Source organism: Eleutherodactylus coqui, chromosome 10, assembly GCF_035609145.1.
Source record: "Eleutherodactylus coqui strain aEleCoq1 chromosome 10, aEleCoq1.hap1, whole genome shotgun sequence".
Lineage (NCBI taxonomy): Eukaryota > Metazoa > Chordata > Amphibia > Anura > Eleutherodactylidae > Eleutherodactylus > Eleutherodactylus coqui.
The window spans coordinates 75,465,031-75,487,206 of NC_089846.1; the positions used below are offsets into that span (position 1 = coordinate 75,465,031).

General features: G+C 48.1%; 1 protein-coding gene across 2 annotated transcripts in view; it reads left to right on the top strand.

Annotated features, from left to right (window-relative positions):
* The first annotated feature begins 6,152 nt into the window (after positions 1 to 6,152).
* The window catches only part of DAXX (death domain associated protein), a 47,723-nt gene continuing 31,699 nt past the window's right edge, over positions 6,153 to 22,176 (top strand). The window contains exons 1-3 of one of the 2 annotated variants that reach the window (XM_066581303.1): positions 6,153 to 6,250; positions 8,281 to 8,528; positions 10,653 to 11,463. In XM_066581303.1, coding sequence (XP_066437400.1) covers positions 8,355 to 8,528; positions 10,653 to 11,463 — 985 coding nt within the window. In that variant the 5' untranslated portion in view covers positions 6,153 to 6,250; positions 8,281 to 8,354. The remainder of the gene's footprint in view (positions 6,251 to 8,280; positions 8,529 to 10,652; positions 11,464 to 22,176) is intronic. The other variant, XM_066581304.1, reaches the window with a different exon arrangement.

Genomic DNA, 22,176 nt, shown 5'->3' on the forward strand with positions numbered 1-22,176 from the left:
AGAACTTGTTCAACAGCCAACTGGCCTTTTCTAATGTCGGCGGCGCATTCCCACGAGCAAACAGGAGGGGTGCCATGGGGAGATGAATAATTGTAGCAACAATTATACATCCCCCATACTTGTGGTCCATCTGTCCATGTAAAAATGTAAAGGGAACCTGTCATATCCTATAGTTCCCATAAATTAAGCTATGGAGCTTATAGGACAGGGAACGAGGAGTCCACAGTTGAAGCCTAGAGGCAATGGATGTCATATGAGAAATCCTGATGGACATTAAATAAAGGCAGTGGAAATGGACTTGAACACCAGTTCTGTACACGTTACCCTGCAGAACAAGAAGTGTCCTTTCCCTTTCACACCTCCAGAAATAACACAGGTGAGCTTGCTGCCTAAAAAAAAAAAAAAAAGGACTCTAGCGTTACTTCAAACTGCGTGGTTAAGTTTGTAAATTATTGTAAAAATGTAACTATATCAGTGTTATAGTCAGCTATGTATTAATTAAGCTGTCATATAGGCATCGGATATGCAACCCGCGCTTTATTGTGTTTCTTGTTCACTAAAGCTTTTTTAAACTTTGCATTTAGTCTGCTGTGAGTCTCTATATGCCTAGGCGTATAACTTCAAAATATTACAATAATGCTGAGGGGCTGATAATAGACTGTGGTGGTAGATAACACCATTGAATAAGATTTTGATGATCTATAACTTCAAAATCAATACAATTATGCTATGATAGCCAGGGGTTGATACTCTAATAGTAGACTTTAGCAGTAGATAATGCAATAGTCATAATACAGTGAAAATGAATTGGAGAGAATAACTCCAATCAGCCGCTAGGGAGCAGTATAATAACATATGCTAATGTAGGCGGGGATACAGCCTCTGGAAGGGGTCAGCTATCACACTATGGAAGGGGTGAGGGAGGAGTGTCAATTAACCTATAAAAGGGGGCATGGCCCCTGGCACTTTGCTAGAAGGGGCATTTGAGATATATAGACTCTAGAATACTTACCTGAATCCCCGCGCTCCGGTGACTTCTTACTTACCGATTGAAGATGGCCGCCGGGATCTTCTCCCTCCGTGGACCGCAGCTCTTCTGTGCGGTCCATTGCCGATTCCAGCCTCCTGATTGGCTGGAATCGGCACGTGACGGGGCGGAGCTACACGGAGCCCCATTGAGAAGAGAAGAAGACCCGGACTGCGCAAGCGCGTCTAATTTGGCCATTAGACGCCGAAAATTAGGCGGCTCCATGGAAACGAGGACGCTAGCAACGGAACAGGTAAGTGAATAACTTCTTATAACTTCTGTATGGCTCATAATTAATGCACAATGTACATTACAAAGTGCATTAATATGGCCATACAGAAGTGTATAGACCCACTTGCTTTCGCGGGACAACCCCTTTAAGAGATTTATCTAGAAAAGATAGAGCTATATTGCATTTATTTGTAGCAAAAAGCGAGTTTTGGTTAGTATGATATAGTTTAATAACCATTGCAGTATACATTCAAACTTCAGAGCTAGCTATTTAATTGATGCCAGTAATATAAAGTTACTCAATGGTAGGGACACAAGTAAGAACTGATGAGCCATATAGAATAATTTTAGTTTCTTTCATTTCTGTTAATAAGAATTTGGCTTGTAGTCCTGAGGGTGCGCCATTAGTGGCCCATAACTGAACAACCCCTTGGTACTCCTGGCTTCCAGTTTTTCTTAACCATTGGGACTACGGGTAATACAAACAGGATCCTTGCTAACACTGCAATGGTACCTGGAAATGGGGAGAACGTGGCAGCGGGAAGCAGTAAGCTTTAGGTGTTGGATCATCTCTGCTGGAAATTGGCAACATTGGGCGCTTTGTGTCCAAGTGGTCGGGTGCTGAAGTCCCATAAATGCTATGGGCAATCATCAAGACAGGAATTGGAAATCTTATGGTCCCACCTGTCTTGGAGAGGGGCTGTGCTTCTTTGCACACCTCAGTACTTTACATTGAATCCCACTATATTATTTTTTTGCATGGATTCAAAGAGGGGAGGAAATGGGAAGAGTAACCACTGACCAGCCTGATAATACTCTAGTTTTTTTTTTTAATCACTAGATTCTCATAGAACAAAATTGCATCTGAGCATGTTAAAAATAAACCTAATGCAGTTGCTATTGCAAGGTTTGAGTTTTTTGTAGATTGTTCCAAAATACCATGATGGACAAGCAGAAGAGGTTATGCATTGATGACCAAAATTGGAAGTCGGGAGGAAAAAAACAAAACACTCCTTTCCTGGGCCGTTTGAGAAGAATGGAGATGATGGCACTCACTGCAATGGGGGGCTTGTTTGAAGGTAAGCACTGACTTAAGGGACACTTTTGGAATCAAATTCAATTTCACACCCTTGTAGCGCAATGAATATTTTGTTATTTTTGTTGAATCATTGTGTATCCAGAATACAGAAGCAGTGTCTTTGTTGTACAAAGCTTTAGATCTTCCCACACATGTAGTTGTCATCAAGATCCGCCAAGTTCACACCAAGGATGTAACTTCTGAGGCTGTAAAGAACCTGAGAGTAGATGCAGTAGACTGACTCTCCTCAACTAAGGTACGGCTGCTAACTTGGTTACACCAGGATTGCGTGTGGATATCTGTCTGGTGCTTAAATAGCAGCAACAGGTCTGAGGGGCACTATGACTGAGAGAAGAAAGAAGAATGAACCACACTAACAGCATCGGGAAGAAGGATTAACTCCTGTGCTTTTCTCACACGCTCTACACCATGATGTCTCACCTGAGCCATGCCATCAATCTATGTGGTATAATGTGATCAAAAAAAGATGATAAAAATCTCAGCATTTCCTTAAAAGTTCAACTTTACTGTTAATGCATAAAAATGACAAAAGGTAGTGACTGCACACAACAACTCCTACGTGTTTCAAGCATTACGGCTCTTAGTCACGGGATACAGAAAAGTGAAAACTCCAAAATTTAAAAGCAACCCTACCCAATCAAGTGGTATAATACACATCACATGTTGAGCACACATCAATTGAAATATTGACCCCATGCGTGCCAGAGAGAAGAGGAAAAAAAACACTATTGCCTTAACAGCATTGGCCTTCCATTTATACACCGCTAGTGATTACACATATGAATTGAAAGGATATATCCTTAGAGCAGTCCAAAATGTATTGGAGCATAATTATTTAGTGTCTGACCAGCAATACTATTTACAAACATGCGGCTGTCTCTTGCTAACCTATTTGTCTCTTGGTGGGAGGAGAGAAACATCTTACCCATGACAATCGATACCTCCACCATATACACTAATATGGTCGTTTCCACACAATCACAATATTGTCTATGAATGGAGATGGGAATAATTTACCCAATTTCATCTCATTTTTGAACAATGACATTAATTTACAATCTAGCAGTACCTTTGACAAAAAATATTCATTTGTTGGATATAACGTCGATTGGTGATTCCAAATTGCAGTGTACAGTAACAACACATTGCCATAAGGACACAGCCAGAAATAGCATTCCTCAGGCTTCCAGCAGTCATCCCCCCACACGGTTAAATCCATACCAGTGGGTGAACTCATTAGACATAAACAGGCATGTTCAGATACCGCAACTGTTGACAAGCAAGAGAAAGCGGTCATAGACAGGTTTACCAAATGGAGTTATCCTGCTGGATTTTGAATAGAGCCAAGAATATAGCTCTTAGAATAGATAGGAAGTATCTTCTGAGCTCCAATCACAATAAACATGGAGTGTCTCACTTTTCTGTATGCCATGACTAAGAGGGGTAACACTTGAAACGTGTAGGTGCTGTTGTGCAGTCACTACCTTTGTCATTTTTATGGAAAGGCATTACGCCGAAACGCGTTCTTGTGATACCATGTACCTGATCATGCAAGCTTAAATGAAAATAAAGCAAAGAAAATTCAACTCGCGTGTCCGGATTCCTACATATTTTTCTGCTATTGAGGTTGAGGGCAACATTTGCAGGATTTGGCGAGTTGACCTTTTTTTCAGTTTTTTTAATTGTGCGGTAGTGTCTTCTGTTTGATTTGCCCCAGGGTTCAACACTGCTGCGAGCCGGTTAGTACTGGGCTGCATTGTATGCGCCCGTCACAATCCAGACCAACTGGTCAGCGTACCTCCTCGCTGAGCGCCAGACTAACCGTTTTAGTGACTGCAGATGACTGCATACAGCTACCAGAGGTAGGCGTCTTGGAGTTTATATTGGTTTGCATCGACCTCTTCTTCACTAGAAGCATGGCTTGTAGAATAAAATAAATAAAAATGATAACATCAAACCTACAGCTAAGAGATTGACAACTGAAATTATAACACACACACACACACACACACACACACGGCAAAACACTTCTGCATGCCCACAAGCAGAAATCAACTGTGATATCCGTTAATGGAAGTTGTCCGCCCCGCAGTGGATCCATATCGTGGCCGATGTGTCATTCTCAGCACTGCACATATGTATCGGCTCACCCGCTAGAACATCCGCAGGGCAGAGAAGACGACATGACAGGTACGTGTGGGAAGGGGGGGCGGGGGTCACTGCTGGGGAACAGGGTCCAATTCCAATGCAAGATCTCGCAGTCAGAACCCAACCCGGCCACGGGCATTTGCCCTAAGAGGATTATCTTAGGTCAGCGGCTTTGATGAATGGATCCCACAAAAAGAGAGATATTAAGATTCTGGTTCAAAGAGTTTCCTTCAAGTGATTCTAGTTCCTCAGGAACCCAATAGCCCAAATTATAGAGTAGGAGTAACTGTCCCGATTCTGGCAGACCCAGGAAGGCTACTAATCAAAAGCTCCCCGATTATAGAGCATAGTATTGGAAACTCTCAGTAATAAAACCCTTAAAGGGGTTGTCCCGCGAAACAAAGTTGGGGTATACACTTCTGTATGGCCATATTAATGCACTTTGTAATGTACATCGTGCATTAATTATGAGCCATACAGAAGTTATTCACTTACCTGTTCCGTTGCTAGCGTCCTCGTCTCCATGGTGCCGTCTAATTTTCAGCGTCTAATCGCCCGATTAGACGGGCTTGCGCAGTCCGGTCTTCTCCCTTTCTGAATGGGGCCGCTCGTGCCGGAGAGCGGCTCCTCGTAGCTCCGCCCCGTCACGTGTGCCGATTCCAGCCAATCAGGAGGCTGGAATCGGCAATGGACCGCACGGTGCACCGCATGGTGCACCGTGGGTAAAGATCCCGGCGGCCATCTTACTTAAGTAAGAAGTCGCCGGAGCGCGGGGATTCGGGTAAGTACTGGCCGTTTTTTTTTTTTTATTCCTGCATCAGGTTTATCTCACGCCGAACGGGGGGCCTATTGAAAAAAAAAAACCCGTTTCGGCGCGGGACAACCCCTTTAAAGGACTAGAGACAATCTTCAAGATGCACTGAAAAGTCCCAGGACTAAAAGCCCACAGTGGGGCTTGACCCAATCACTGCCAATAAAAAAAAATCCCAAACCCCTATAATTGTAGCTCCTGCCAGCCTGGATGGTGGACTATCAGGTGAGATCTGGTTCAACTCTGAGTCCACAGGTATATATAGATCAGATAAACGTCCCCTCCAATCAGGGCGTGGCCCCTACTGGCCAATCAGATACAAGAGGAGGTATCTGCTATGTAAAGCCAGACTCGTGAAAGGACACGCCTATCCCGGTCTGCGAAATACCGGAAGTCAAGGACTAGTCGCATAACGTTACAGGAAATTCCCTCTGGACAAGGATCGTAAAAGACACGCCCAGCACGATGACGCTAAACGTTTGGCTCTGCCCCATGCAAGAATGTTAGCGCTAGAGGCAGAACCACCAGGTAATGACGGTGGAGGGCGGGCCTCCGTGGGACGTGATGACGTTGGGGGCGGCCACCTTGCAACGTTAGGGTAGATGATTGCCAGCTTTACGACGTGATGGCGTCAGGAGTGGGGTGGTGCCACCGTGCGAGCTCAGGTTGGGGGCGTGTCCAGTATGACATGGTTGCTACGGGCAACAAAGGCGGTTTAATGAATGCGACCTCAAACGGATTCCCCGCTTCACACAACCCTGATTAGCCCCTCCGTGCAAGTCTACAGAGCCACGCCCACTACTGTGGCCACAGCTCCGCCCCCACTGCGCCGCGCGTCATGGCGACTCTGTCACACTCACCGGAAGCGGAAATAGAACTGTTGTCGTCACTGACTCTCCAGCGGGCCGGAAGTGGCGAGAAAGAGCGCCTAGCGGTAATATACCGAGCGGGGATGTTGTGGAGCCTGCCGTGTGTCCGTGCGGCGGCCGGGCCTCCCGTTATCTGTAGTCCTGCCATCCCATGCCCGTCCTGCGGAGGGCGCTGCAGGGAGTGCTGTGGGGGCACGGAGAGCAAGCCGCCGAGCAACTTCAGGCTTTTCTTTGTTGTGTCTTCCTCACCCCTTAAGCTGGGACAACCAACATGGTCGCCGCAGGTTGTCAGCGCAGTTGTGGGTGACTGGTGGCGAGCGGACAGGTGGGGTGCATCCGTCTGCAGGAGGCCCGCGTCCTGGTACCGTCTGCGAGTCGCGGCGCCACAATGTGGATCCGCGGGTCAGTATCGGTGGCAGGTCTCAGAGGCGGTGCCAGTGTTAGGTACAGACGGGCGCAGGCAGCAAGTCCGTAAGAAGCGCTTGGTTTTCTCGCACGTATCTCCTTTTACATCGGTGCGGCGTGTCGTCTCTTTATCTCACAGGCAAATAAAAAAGCAAGAAGGCCCAAGTGATGCCAGTTTTGTCGCAGCCCGCAGGGTCCGTCGCACCTTGCCGCACTTTTTTTCCCACATCTGTAGACTTTAATGGTGAATTTGGTCCATAAATACGGAACAAAATGAGAAGCGCGCAAAATAAAAAATCGCAGCAACATTGGTCACATAGGGTGGGTGACCCCGCGGACAGGTGTATGTAGACAGCGCCTCCCTGGGGGCCACTTAGGTTGGGTGACCCCGCGGACAGGTGTATGTAGACAGCCCCTCCCTGGGGGCCCCTTAGGTCGGGTGACCCCGCGGACAGGTGTATGTAGACAGCCCCTCCCTGGGGGCCCCTTAGGGTGGGTGACCCCTCAGACAAGTGTATGTAGACAGCCCCTCCCTGGGGGCCCCTTAGGTCGGGTGACCCCGCGGACGTGTATGTAGACAGCCCCTCCCTGGGGGCCCCTTAGGTCGGGTGACCCCGCGGACAGGTGTATGTAGACAGCCCCTCCCTGGGGGCCCCTTAGGTCGGGTGACCCCGCGGACAGGTGTATGTAGACAGCCCCTCCCTGGGGGCCCCTTAGGTTGGATGACCCTGTGGACAGGTGTATGTAGACAGCCCCTCCCTGGGGGCCCTTGGGGTGGGGGACCCCGCGGACAGGTGTATGTAGACAGCCCCTCCCTGGTGAGCCCTTGGGGTGGGTGACCCCGTGGACAGGTGTATGTAGACAGCCCCTCCCTGGGGGCCCCTTAGGTCGGGTGACCCCGCGGACAGGTGTATGTAGACAGCCCCTCCCTGGTGGGCCCTTGGGGTGGGGGACCCCGCGGACAGGTGTATGTAGACAGCCCCTCCCTGGGGGCCCCTTAGGTTGGATGACCCTGTGGACAGGTGTATGTAGACAGCGCCTCCCTGGGGGCCCCTTAGGTCGGGTGACCCCGCGGACAGGTGTATGTAGACAGCCCCTCCCTGGGGGCCCCTTAGGGTGGGTGACCCCGCGGACAGGTGTATGTAGACAGCCCCTCCCTGGGGACCCCTTAGGGTGGGTGACCCCCGCGGACAGGTGTATGTAGACAGCCCCTCCCTGGGGGCCCCTTAGGTCGGGTGACCCCCGCGGACAAGTGTATGTAGACAGCGCCTCCCTGGGGGCCCCTTAGGTCGGGTGACCCCCGCGGACAGGTGTATGTAGACAGCCCCCATGGTGGGCCCTTGGGGTGAGTAACCCTGCGAACAGGTGTATGTAGACAGGCAGGGCCCACCCGGTGGGCCCTTAGGGTGGGGGACCCCGCGGACAGGTGTATGTAGACAGCCCCCATGGTGGGCCCTTGGGGTGAGTAACCCTGCGAACAGGTGTATGTAGACAGTCCCACCCCTGGTGGGCCCTAAGGGTGGGTGACGCCGCGACAGGTGTGTAGGTGGTTTCCCCTCCCCAATCCCCCGTGGTCGGTCGTAATCCGGGGTTAGTTATAGTCCGCACGTCTCTGGTGGCACATGGGAGGAGCACTTAGCGGCAGTCTGTCGGAGCCGTCCTTTTCACTTCTACCTACCTCTCTCCACAGGTCACTCTCGGTCGTTGCTGCATGAGTCCTGCTATGGTTACTCCGTCCCAACTGTGAGTTCCTGAAAGACAAAGATGTCAGAAGTGAATGAAATCATCGTGCTAGATGACAATGAAGACGAGGAAGAGCCGCCGCGTCCCGCAGCAGCCAACGCAACGTCCTGCCAGTCATCCAATGGGAAGGAGGAGGAAAGCCACCCCAGTAAGGCCCAGGTGATCAGTGCCCAGAACAAGGCCCTCTTCAATGAGGTGAGGACGGACTTCATACCTCTTTATTAGATTCCATTCTCTTCTGCTGCGGAGGGGATTGTGCCCCTTCAGGCCGGGAGGCGCTTCACTGGTTTTTAGTCTGTGCTAGTTTATTGGCTGCACTCTTGGGCTATTCACGATTGAGGTTTTCCCCATGACCATTGCTCGTTCTTCCTAACATTTGTATACACAAGCTTTTCTTTAATTTTTTTTAAGCATCTTTAGGCTTGTAGTAAAAAAAAAAAAATTTTGTAACCCTATAGCATTATCCTGAAACACTTCTTGTTTGTATCAGTCAGTGTTTAGTTATTAAAGGGCTTCTGTCATTAAAAAAAACAGTGCTTACTAGTGATGAGCGGGCATACTCGCTAAAGGGCTATTGCTCGAGCAATAAATAAATGACTTGAAGGCACTGCGGAATAATTCATTTATTGGCACGGAATGGTTTGCTACTATTGATTAACTATCATATAGCTGGCAGCGCAGTCATGTGACAGAACGACACGATGTAGATGCCTTGTTGTCAAATTATTTTTCCAACATCAAATTGATGGAGGATGCAGAAGTCCATGGTGGGAGAGTGAAGACTGATTTTAAAGGTAAGTATATTGCGATGTTGTTTGTTTTCAGACCTGGAGCTGCTTCATGATATTATACCTCAGACTCCCCTGTGTCATCAGAAAATGACCAATTGTTTTAATCTCCCCTGAAAATAATCGGGCATGTTGAAATTCAAAGTTCCTGACCTTTCATACTGCAACATCTGCCATCGGGGTTAAGTCAGGACACCATCATACACATTTGTCAGCTGGTTCCATTGAAATTGGCAAGTTTGGCCAACATTTATGTAATGTGTATGGCCACCTTAACAATGAAAGGTAACAACTGTTTATAGATACCAACTTTCACAAAAGTTGATGGTCACAGCTCTCCTTCTCCACACTCGATGACCTCTGGCAGGTGGATAGAAGCCAATGAGTCCTCTTCAGTCTACATATCCTCTGAACTGCTTCCAGTGGCTCGGGCTAGATGGCTGCCCCCATAATTTTGTAAAAAACAGAAGAAAATGCGATCACTTGAGTGGGACCGCTAGCGAGTACTAAATGCTTGAGCGTGGCTCTCTGGCTGGTCCCACTGAAGTTACCGGTGCTGTGGCTCGCATGCACAGCCACCGCTGACTAACATTACAGTGTGCGCCAAGGTTGATCTCTCTGAACTGGTAGTCCCAATGGTTGGATTCCCACCGATCACCAAAGTTATCCTCTATTCCCTACCTGCTGAATGTCTTGAACATAAAAGAATAAATAGAAGGGCTGTGGAGGATCCACCTGAACACAGTATTCTAGTACTCGGGGGAGAACCGATTCTAACACCTCAGCAATCCCCAATGAGCGCCGGAGCACCTCAGAAGTTATGAAGCAGCTGCTAGCCGTGTGCATCAAACAAGTACTTGGTGAAGCGTTCAACGCGTTTCAAGGAGTCGACCACTTCTCCTGTAAGCAAGTGGTTCGGGGCATCACCCTACATGCGCATCTGCTGACAGTCACTCTATTCAAACAATCCTGTTTGTTTAATGTTACTCCTGAGGAAGAGTCACGTCTTCACCGTGTACCAATAAGGATCTGCTGTGTGATGCAGCTTCTTCATAACTTCTCAGGTCCTCCAGGATTCTTTCTGGGTTGTTAGGGTGTGAGGATTGGTTCTGCTCCTCTGAGTACTTACTGAATGCACTACCTGTATGCTGTTGAATCTCCACTACATTCCAGGCGGATCCTTAGGCGCTTTTTTTTTTTTTCTCCCATTCCTTATGCTCATATACGGGTGATCCTCTGCGGTGTCATGGTCCCTGACGGATAACCCTTGCGGGAAGAGGGGCCGTACTGGGTGAAGAGTATTTCCGATCTATTAATTGATTGAACGGGGGCCGCACGCTTGTGGGTTATATTTTTTTGAAATCTCTACTACTTTGGCACCATGAAGGATTTTTTAAATGTACATTTGTCCCTTTAATGTCTTGGCTTGTGTTTTCCGCGGTCTGTAATCCTCATGTTTCTTCCTATTTCTACTGATTGTTCTGAACTTTTCTACATCAGAATCTTAACTCGTTATATAATTTTGTTTCAGTTTATCGATTACTGCTCAAAACTGACTTCGGAGCACCCAGAAGTGATCTCGTTTCTTCAGGGAAGATACACCAAGGCCAACCCCTCCTATTTGTCATCTGTTGAGTTCCAAAACACCCTGAGTCGTTGTCTTACTCGGGTGCAGGCCAAGCGATCCAAAATCTTTGTTTACATAAACGAACTCTGCACCGCCCTCAAAGCAAACTCACAGAAGCGTAAGGTGAGCTTACAGACCCAAACTATGCAGCCGCCCACCACAGAGAAGACGGAGGTGCTGAAAGAAAACGATGGGGAGGCGGAGGACCCTCCTGTGAAGAAAACCGGCTCCAAGCGTCAGATTCGCCACCTGGAGAACCTTCTGAGGCAATACTCTCAAGAGATAAAGAAGCTGCAAGAGAAGGAGATGAGCCTGGAGGAGCTCGAGGACGAGGACTCCAGCTACATCCAGGAGTCCAGGCTCAAGCGCAAATTGCTGCGCATATTTGAGAAACTTTGTGAGCTAAAAGACTGTTCTAGTCTTACCGGTCGAGTCATAGAGCAGAGAATACTCTACCGGGGTACCCGCTACCCAGAAGTCAATCGGCGGCTGGAAAAGTTCATCAATAGTAGCCGAGACCTCTTCCCCGATTATGGGGATATTCTTCGTGTAGTTGAGCGAGCAAATGATAAGCATAGCTTAGGACTGATGCGCAAGCAGATGCAGAGCATGGCCCAAGATGCCTTCAGAGAACTTGGTAACAAGCTCCAGGACAGGAGACACTTGGATATGGTCTATAACTTTGGCTGTCACCTGACGGACACCTACAAAAGTGGTGAGTGGAGTGACATGCTTTGTGTTTGGGAAAGGGATATTTGGCTTACTTAACTTAAAACCGGTCAGGACGCGCTCACACCTTGCGGAAACGCTGCGGATTTTCTGCAGTAGAAACGTTTACTATTAAAGTGAATGGGAATCAAGCAAGTCCTGCTCACATGTAGAGGGGAAACCACTGTGGATTTCCTTCTGTAACTGTACTGTGAATCTAACCTGCGGTTTTGCTGCAGATCCACTGCGGAAATTCCTGAACAAATCCATAGCATTTCTGCAATGTGTGTATGCACCCTTAGGAAAGTGCAGCAAAAGCGCAGGTTAGACTTACAGCAGTAAGTCTACAGCGGGGTTTTCTCTATTCTTGCTTTAATCTTTCCCTTTTATAGGAAACTTTTCTGCTGTGGTTTTTCCACATCGCCATCTGGGTCGGAGCAAGAAGCCGAGCAGACTTCGCTCTCATTGCGTTCAGTTAAGGTGCCCCTGAGACTTCCTGCTCCAAACCCAATGACATTTGGCCCTGTCGAACTGACAGCACACCAGGCAATCGGGTAATCACCAGGGATCCTGAACGGCGAATCCCCCGCAATTAACTATTGATGACCTGTCCTGAGGATAGACCGTCCATAGTATTTTCAGGAAAACCCCTCAACGTTTTTTCAGTCCATTATACGGTACATTTAATGGCACCATTGAAAAATGCAGCTCGTCCCATAAAAACAACAAGTCTCCAGACCGCGCTATATTGACTGAAAAATAAATGTGAGGAGGAGAAACAAAAAAAGAATAAATGGCTATGTCCTCAAGGGGTTAACTTTTATTTTGCTCATCTAGCTAAGGTGGTTTATAGTTAAAGTAATTTGTAAATTTTATGTAACTTGCACATTTAAAAAAAAAACCAAAAAACAACCCTGCTGTAAACGGCCTTGTCGTCTCTGGCTCCTAGAAGAGCGCAGGTAGCAGTTAACCCCCTCTCTGCAGACCTGCACCGCCCAGTCAAAAGACAAGCTGCAGATAAAGGGGTTAAACCATGCCTCCAGGACCAGGTGGGGGTCAGATCACCAGATGACTCCCCCCCCCCCCCCCCCCCCCTTTTTTTTTCAAACCTGTGCAGCCACCACCCACCTGTGATGTAAGAGGGCCACGTCGCCCGTCAGACTACCCAATGCACAGTGACCACTGGTGGTGCATTGGTAGGCAGAGACATTACAGGCCATTGTGGAGGGTCAGCGCTGCTGATGTGAGTAACCCTGGCACAACGCACAGTGTGGACCAACGGGACACCACTGCCATCTTGGATCACCATGGTGCGGCCACAGGGAACTAGCATATTGGTAGCCGTGTGCCCAAAAACATCCCTCCCAGCAGTCGGCCCAGGAGCGCTACTCTTATTAACAACAGACTTTGCTTTCACTTATGATGCGTCCATTTGTATCCATAGCAGAATGCAAACTGCTGTGATCCCCACCTGAGGGTTATTCCCGGAGACTTTGTTTCAAAAGGTTTTTATTTGGGTTTAATAAGAAAGTTGGCAACACTCTGCCGCATAGACCCCAGGGGGATGTAACCAAATCTTTCTTGGCGTATAGAGATTCCATTAGCAAACTAACAGAAAAAACAATCAAAAAAAGTAAAAATGTAAATTGTATACAGGTAATATTGAGTATCTCTCCATATATCACCCAAGAAAGGGATAATCCCAATATCTCCATTATTTGTGGTGTTTTAGATCACATTAAACATAGGCCTAGATCTGCTTGAATAATATCATTAATCTCCGGGTATGTTACTGATTCATTCACCCTCCTATAGTCTCACAAAGTAGTGTAAGATAGGAACATCAACAAAGGTTATCCGGGGGCTCCAGATCTTTTCTAATTGCGAGATCTTATCTTGGCGTATAGCTATGAGTTTTTCCTTTCAAAAGGATTTTATTTATGCGGGATATAAGGGGTTCAAATGGGAGTGTTGGTTTCTGCCACTGCTGTGCTATCGAAATACGTGCTGCCATAGTAATATATTGCAGCTATTTAAAGGGGGCATTGCATATACCCGTGGGTTTGTTTCCCAGCAGTAAGACATAGGGGTTGAGTCCAGGACTCTTCCCAGTCACAGAACCTATGAGGTGGGAGACCCTTCTCCAAAAAAGCTTGCACCATTGACCATGTCCACGAAATATGGTGATGTGAGCCTATGTCATCACAGCCTCGAAAACATAAATTGGAGATCTCCGGGTAGATGGCATTTAGCCTCTCGGCTACCAGATAGGCTCTATGTAACACCTTTAATGATGTCTCGGTCAAAGAGACTTGCCAGCTATTTTTGCTTAAAGTCTCACAGTAGTGGTGCCAACGGTCTAATGACAAGGAGGGATGCAAATCTGACTCCCATTGAAACATAAAAGGAAGCTTGGAATCTTGTAACGTTCCATTCAAAATATTATAGAATTGAGACGGTGCCTGGGTGTATGGGGCAGAATTTACATATGGCTTCCATGCGACTCATCTCTACCTTGGTTGATTGTATAATGGAGGACCAATAATGGAAATCCTGCATTCTTTTCCGCCATTCCTCCAGAGGTGGTTTATATTGGCTATTCCCGGAGACCGCTTTAAGGGTGTGTTCACACACATCTAACTTAGTGCAGATCTGCAGTGGACATCACCCTTTCAGTTGAAGATGTAAAATCTGCACCAAAGTGCGCAGCAGATCAGCTACACGTGATTGTATCCTAAGGGAGTGTTCACACGTACCCGATCTGAAAAAAATCTGCAGCACAATCCATGTCAGGCTGTACATTTAATGCAGATTTCAGCCCTTCAACTCAAAATCCACAAGAGAATCGGCACCAGACGGACCCGGTGGTAGTTTGTAAACGTGTTCCACTAAGGCCGGCTTCATATCTGCGTCAGAACTTCTGGCCGGAGGTCCCTTCGCAGATGCAGTTGAAAATATCGGAATAAAAAGTGCGGCATGCTGCGCTTCTTCCATCCAAGAGCCGGGCAGCTGAGCGGAAAGCAGGTGGACCCCATTATAGTCAACGGGGTCCGACCACAGCAGAATCCCCAGCACAGATGTGAAAGACCTGTAGTTGCCATCTTGTAAATGTCCAATGACTATAATGGGCTTGACTACTAGAATATTCCGGATGTTCTGGTGTAATTAGCGATGCATTCTAGGAGACAGAGGTCCGGTTACGTTGTATTATCTGACCTTTACTAATTGATATGTAAGTAATGAAGTCCATATCTTATGCATTTTTCAGGACATTTCATGTTCTAGACCATTTTTTCATAAGAGATGATTATATTCGCCATGTTATAATTGTGGTTCGCCTGTCCATCCTTTTCATTGCTGTTGTTTTCTGGGCCTTTTATTAAGATTCGTTTATGATATTGGCATTGTTCAACATCCTAAAGACAGACTTGTGGTGTTTCGGTATGGGGAGTCCGACTAATTGGCTGGGTAAGACCGCCCAAAAATTCTGAATCGCGTTGTTGATTTTTTTTTTTTCCACTTTATGTGGAACCGCACCAGATATGAACTGCCTGCGGCGCTGAGAAGTGGAGCGTCCTCCATACAATGTTGTGTAGTAGGGCTAACAAAGCTGAATATGTGAATGATTGGCAGTTATAAGACCCCGTGGACCATCCGTAAGAGAGGGAATACCAGCGCTCCAGCTGCGGGATTAAGGAGGTGTATAAATGGGAGGTCCGTCCTTTAGCTTCCAAGTAAAGGGTCAGAGGGAGTGGCTGGAGGGGGCTCTGGATATATGGAGGCGTGGAACCTGTGAAGGTCTGATAGGGGTAGATGGTACATCTGATCTAGGGATATATGTGATGAGAACGGCACTCCATGTCCAACCCAATAACCAGAGGAAGATGTGCACGGCGCGTCATTCTCTGCACTCCGCATGTGAGGCGGCACGTTCCTGGTGCATCCGAGACCGGTACGCGGGGGTCACTGGCCGGCATACTGCAGCATCTATGCTGCCACTTATTTAGATTTTATGTGGCTTTGCATGTTATCCACCTTACCCTGAAGGGCTTGACTTGTGTGCAGTCAGAGTTCATTCCTGTCTGTCTGAAGTGACCATGAACTCCAGGCAGCGGCACCAACTAGAGGTGATGGCAGATATATTCCACCGGAAGAGGGCGCTTTTTTAATACTGATTAAATAAACTTTTTTTTTCCCTGCAATACGGCCCCATCTATGCTGCCGCTTTATATAACCCCTTAGACCTCATGTCCACTAGAAAAATACAATCCGCGCAGTATCTGTCGCGGATTTGCTTTAAATGGTATTTTTTTTTGCATGCAGATATCCGCACACATTGCTATCAATGTGATAGCAATGTTGCCGATCTGCGCGGAATCCACGGCAGAATGCTGCGTTTTTTTCTTCCGCGCGTGAAAAACGCAATTGTTTTAAAATGCCATCCGTAGGTGCAAAAATCAATTTAATGGACCGCGGATGGCCAATGATTCCCTATGGGCAAAATCCGCTGCGGATTCCGCAATTCCATTTAGCTAGTGGACATGAGGCCTAAGTGACGGAGCTTTTTTGCTTTTTACCATTTTCGTTTTTTCCTCCTCCCGTATAAAAAATAGTAGCTCCTTTATTTATCCATCGACGTTGCTGCCTGAGGGCTTGTTTTTTGTGGGCCGAGTTGCATTATTCAATGGTGCTATTTATTGTACCATATAATGTGCTGAAACACTTAAAAAAAATTCTGAGAGGAGAGAAATGGAAAAAAAAACTACATTCCACCATCTTTTGGTGCGTCTTGTTTCTACGGCGCACAAACTGAAACAGACATGATAACTTTATTCTATGGGTCAGTATGATTACTACTATACGAAACTTATATAGTTATTTTTTTTGTTTGCTGTACTACTTGTATTGTATTATTTTTTTAAGATAATTTTTTACATTTATCTTATGTCTCCAGATTCCGCGCACAATAACTTTTTTTTTTTTCCGTCAACATGGTTGTATGAAGGCTTATTTTGTGTGGTACGTCTTTTCGTTTCCGTTGGTACAGTTTTTGAATAGAATAGACTTTTTGATCGCTTTTTCTTATATTTGTTTCTTGAAGATAGGGTGACCAAAAAAGCGCATTTCTGGAGTTCTTTTTTTTTTTTTTTTTGGACGACTTTCACCGTGCGGTGTAAATGATGCATTACTTTGACCGGACTTTTACGGGTGCAGTGATACCAAATACGTATTTTTGTTTTATTATTTAGATTCTTTAATTGTAAATATGGCAAAACGTTTTTTGGGGTTTTTTTAACCTTTTTTTTTTTTTTTTTTTTTATTCAGTAATTAGTAAAATGTTATTGTTTTTATTTTTACTAGAGATGAGCGAACGTACTCGTCCGAGCTTGATATTCGTTCGAGTATTAGCGTGTTTGAGATGCTCGTTACTAGAGGCGAGTACCACGCGATGTTCAAGTTACTTTCACTTTCATCTCTGAGACGTTAGCGCGCTTTTCTGGCCAATAGAAAGGCAAGGAAGGCATTACAACTTCCCCCTGCGACGTTCAAGCCCTATACCACCCCCCTGCAGTGAGTGGCTGGCGAGATCAGGTGTCACCCGAGTATAAAAATCGGCCCCTCCCGCGGCTCGCCACAGATGCGTTCTGACATAGATCAGGGAAAGTGCTGCTGATGCTGCTGCTGCTATAGGGAGAGCGTTAGGAGTTATTTTAGGCTTGAAGAACCCCAACGGTCCTTCTTAGGGCCACATCTGACCATGTGCAGTACTGTTGAGGCTGCTGTGAGCAGTGTTGCACTTTTTTTTTTTTTTTTGTATATCGGCCGTGCAGAGCATTGCGTCCTCAGTCTGCAGTCCTTGTACATAGTATAGGGCCAGTACTGGTGAGGCAGGGAAAGAGATAAACTGTCTATATAGGCAGTGGGCTTTTTCAAACAAATTTGGGGAAAAAAAAATATATATTTGGGCTGCCTGTGACCGTCTTGAGTGTACTGCGTCTCTGCTGGGGGTAGTAGTCCTAATTAATACGCAGCTAAGTGTTACAGCAGGCTTGCGCAAAATTCTTTCCCGGCTCTGCGTTGCCCGTTACATCAGCGCCGTCATCCCGTCCAGAGGGAAACAGTATACATATATACGCTGCCTACAGTATCTCTCTGCTGTCTCAGCTCAGCCTTTAAAAAAATAGAAGCAAAATACTTAAGGCCTACTACTGGCCTTTGGACACTTGACTGCTTCTGTGCTGTGAATTCCACTAGCTCAGTCATACGCACCTACGTCTCACTACAGGCTTGCGCAAAATTCTTTCCTGGCTCTGCTGTGCGTTCCGTAAGCGAAGTCAGCCTCCAACCACAGGCCAATAAGCAGCACATTTAATTACAGCGTTCTGTTTCTGCACTACTGGTAATACACCATGCTGAGGGATAGGGGTAGGCCTAGAGGACGTGGACGCGGGCGAGGACGCGGAGGCCCAAGTCAGGGTGTGGGCACAGGCCGAGCTCCTGATCCAGGTGTATCGCAGCCGACTGCTGCGGGATTAGGAGAGAGGCGCATTTCTGGCGTCCCCACATTCATCTCACAATTAATGGGTCCACGCGGTAGACCTTTATTAGAAAATGAGCAGTGTGAGCAGGTCCTGTCGTGGATGGCAGAAAGTGCATCCAGCAATCTATCGACCACCCAGAATTCTGCGCTGTCCACTGCTGCAACTCTGAATCCTCTGGCTGCTGCTCCTCCTTCCTCCCAGCCTCCTCACTCTATTACAATGACACATTCTGAGAAGCATGCAGACTCCCAGGAACTGTTCTCGGGCCCCTACCCAGAATGGGCAGCAATGGTTCCTATCCCACCGGAGGAGTTTGTCGTGACCGATGCCCAACCTTTGGAAAGTTCCCGGGGTCCGGGGGATGAGGCTGGGGACTTCCGGCAACTGTCTCAAGAGCTTTCAGTGGGTGAGGAGGACGACGACGATGAGACACAGTTGTCTATCACTCAGGTAGTAGTAATTGCAGTAAGTCCGAGGGAGGAGCGCACAGAGGAGTCGGAGGAAGAGCAGCAGGACGATGAGGTGACTGACCCCACCTGGTTTGCTAAGCCTACTGAGGACAGGTCTTCAGAGGGGGAGGCAAGTGCAGCAGCAGGGCAGGTTGGAAGAGGCAGTGCGGTGGCCAGGGGTAGAGGCAGGGCCAGACCGAATACTCCACCAACTGTTTCCCAAAGCGCCCCCTCGCGCCATGCCACCCTGCAGAGGCCGAGGTGCTCAAAGGTGTGGCAGTTTTTCACTGAGAGTGCAGACGACCGACGAACAGTGGTGTGCAACCTTTGTCGCGCCAAGATCAGCCGGGGAGCCACCACCACCAGCATGCGCAGGCATATGATGGCCAAGCACCCCACAAGGTGGGACGAATGCCGTTCACCGCCTCCAGTTTGCACCGCTGCCTCTACCCCTGTGCCCCAACCTGCCACTGAGATCCAACCCCCCTCTGAGGACACAGGCACTACCGTCTCCCGGCCTGCACCCACACCCTCACCTCCGCTGTCCTCGGCCCCATCCAGCAATGTCTCTCAGCGCACCGTCCAGCCGTCGCTAGCACAAGTGTTTGAGCGCAAGCACGCTGCCACGCACCCGCACGCTCAAGCGTTAAACGTGCACATAGCCAAATTGATCAGCCTGGAGACGCTGCCGTATAGGCTTGTGGAAACAGAGGCTTTCAAAAACATGATGGCGGCGGCGGCGGCCCCGCGCTATTCGGTTCCCAGTCGCCACTACTTTTCCCGATGTGCCGTCCCAGCCCTGCACGACCATGTCTCCCGCAACATTGTACACGCCCTCACCAACGCGGTTATTGCCAAGGTCCACTTAACAACGGACACGTGGACAAGCACAGGCGGGCAGGGCCACTATATCTCCCTGACGGCACATTGGGTGAATTTAGTGGAGGCTGGGACCGAGTCAGAGCCTGGGACCGCTCATGTCCTACCCACCCCCAGAATTGCGTGCCCCAGCTCGGTGCTGATATCTGCGGCAGTGTATGCTTCCTCCACTAAACCACCCTCCTCCTCCTATGCAACCTCTGTCTCGCAATCAAGATGCAGGAGGAGGAGGATCCTCCTCACGCCGAAGAGGCAATTTTTCTTAGGCCCGCAAGGCTCAGTCATATTACTTTTGTAAACAATTTTTATACGTTTCAATGCTCATTAAAGCGTTGAAACTTGCACCTGAACCAATTTTTATTTTAACTGGGCTGCCTCCAGGCCTACCGTATATACCGGCGTATAAGGCGACGGGGCGTATAAGACGACCCCCCCAACTGTCACCTTATACGCCGGTATACAGTCTCGAAAAAAAAAAAAATTCATTACTCGCCTGCCCCGCCGTTCTGTCGCGCTCCGGCAGGCTGTCGCTCGCTCCTCGTCCCCGGCGCAGCATAGCGTTCTGAATGCGGGGCTTGAAATCCCCGCTTCCAGAAAGCTAATACACACGCCGTCAGCCATGACATCATTGAATGGCTGTGATTGGCTAAAGCACACGTGGCTTCAGCCAATCACACTATTCAATGACATCATTGAATGGGTGTGATTGCTAACACGTGCGCCTTCAGCCAATCACAGCCATTCAATGCTGTCATGGCTGCCGGCGTGTGTATTAGCTTTCTGGAAGCGGGGATTTCAAGCCCCGCATTCAGAAAGCTATGCTGCGCCGGGGACGAGGAGCGAGCGACAGCCTGCCGGAGCGAGCGACATCCTGCCGGAGCGCGACAGAACGCCGGGGCAGGTGAGTAATGAATTTTTTTTTTTTACACTTTTTTTTTTTTGTATTACCGGCGCATAAGACGACCCCCGACTGCAGAGCAGATTTTTCGGGGTTCAAAAGTCGTCTTATACGCTGGTATATACGGTAGTTACAAATTAAGCCACAGTAACCAAAGTGATTAATGGGTTTCACCTGCCCTCTTGGTTGGGCATGGGCAATTTTTCTGACGTACATTAGTAAGTACTGTTGGTACACCAATTTTTGTTTGGGGCCCTCGCCTACAGTGTAATCCTAGTCATTTTTATGGGCTTCGGCTGCACTCATGGTACAGCAAGGTGTGTGGGGTTGGCCTACACTTTTGCTACATAAATGTAACTGGGGCCTTGTCTATACTGCAACTACTGAAATGTGAAAGAGACTGTTATCTCCCTAAACTGCTGCAACAGGAATGTTACTGTGGCCTGTCTTGACTGCTACTATTACTGAAATGGAACTAAGACTGTGCTACCCCTATACTGCTGCTAGTGATATGTTACTGGGGCCTGTAACCAAAGCGATTAATGGGTTTCACCTGCCCTCTTGGTTGGGCATGGGCAATTTTTCTGAAGTACATTTGTACTGTTGGTACACCAATTGTTTTGGGCCCTCGCGTACATTGTAATCCTAGTAATTTTTAGCCCACCTGCATTAAAGCTGACGTTACCTCAGCTGTGATGGGCACTGCAATGGCATTTATTTATGTACCGCCGGTGGGTTCCAGGGAGCCACCCATGCTGTGGGTCCACAGGGACTTCACATTAGGGATTTGTACCTGCCAGTGTCTATGTATTAAAAACCCTGGTCAGACTGGGGCATGCAGTGTGGGCCGAAGACCACCTGCATTAAACCTGACGTTACATCAGCTGTGTTGGGCACTGCAATGGGATATATTTATGTACTGCCGGTGGCTTCCTGGGACCCACCCATGCTGTCGGTCCACACGGAGTTGTAACTACATGTGTCCACTTCTAAAGAACCCCAGTCTGACTGGGGATGCAGTGTGGGCCGAAGCCCACCTGCATTAAACCTGACGTTACCTCAGCTGTGGTGGGCAATGCAATGGGATACATTTATGTACAGCCGGTGGGTTCCAGGGAGCCGCCCATGCTGTGGGTGCACACGAAATTCCCATTGCGGAGTTGTACCTGCCTGTGACTATTTATAAAAAAAACCCCGGTCTAACTGGGGCATGCGGACACCTTGACAGAATGAATAGTGTGTGGCACATGGGTTCCCCATTGCTATGCCCACGTGTGCAGCTCCTGATGGAGGTGGCACAGGATTGGATTTCTCATTGCTTCTGTACAGCATTATGGGCTATTGCCCCGCCCCTTTTAAAGAGGGTCGCTGCCTCTTTAGTGTGTGCCTGCGGTTCCTCCTCATGGCAGACGCACTTATAAATAGACATGAGGGCAGCTGAAGGCTGCGCAGGGACACTTTGGTGTGCGCTGTGGACACTGGGTCGTGCGGGGGGGTGGGGGTGGGGGGTTGGGCAGCATGTAACCCAGAAGAAGTGGCAGTGGAGTGTCATGCAGGCAGTGATTGTGCTTTGTTGGAGGTAGTGTGGTGCTTAGCTAAGGTATGCATTGCTAATGAGGGTTTTTCAGAAGTAAAAATTGTTGGGGGGGGGGGGGGGGGGCACTCTTGCCGCTATTGTGGCTTAATAGTGGGACCTGGGAACTTGAGATGCAGCCCAACATGTAGCCCCTCGCCTGCCCTATCCGTTGCTGTGTCGTTCCCATCACTTTCTTGAATTGCCCAGATTTTCACAAATCGAAACCTTAGCGAGCATCGGCGATATACAAAAATGCTCGAGTCGCCCATTGACTTCAATGGGGTTCGTTACTCGAAACGAACCCTCGAGCATCGCGAGAATTTCATCTCGAGTAACGAGCACCCGAGCATTTTGGTGCTCGCTCATCTCTAATTTT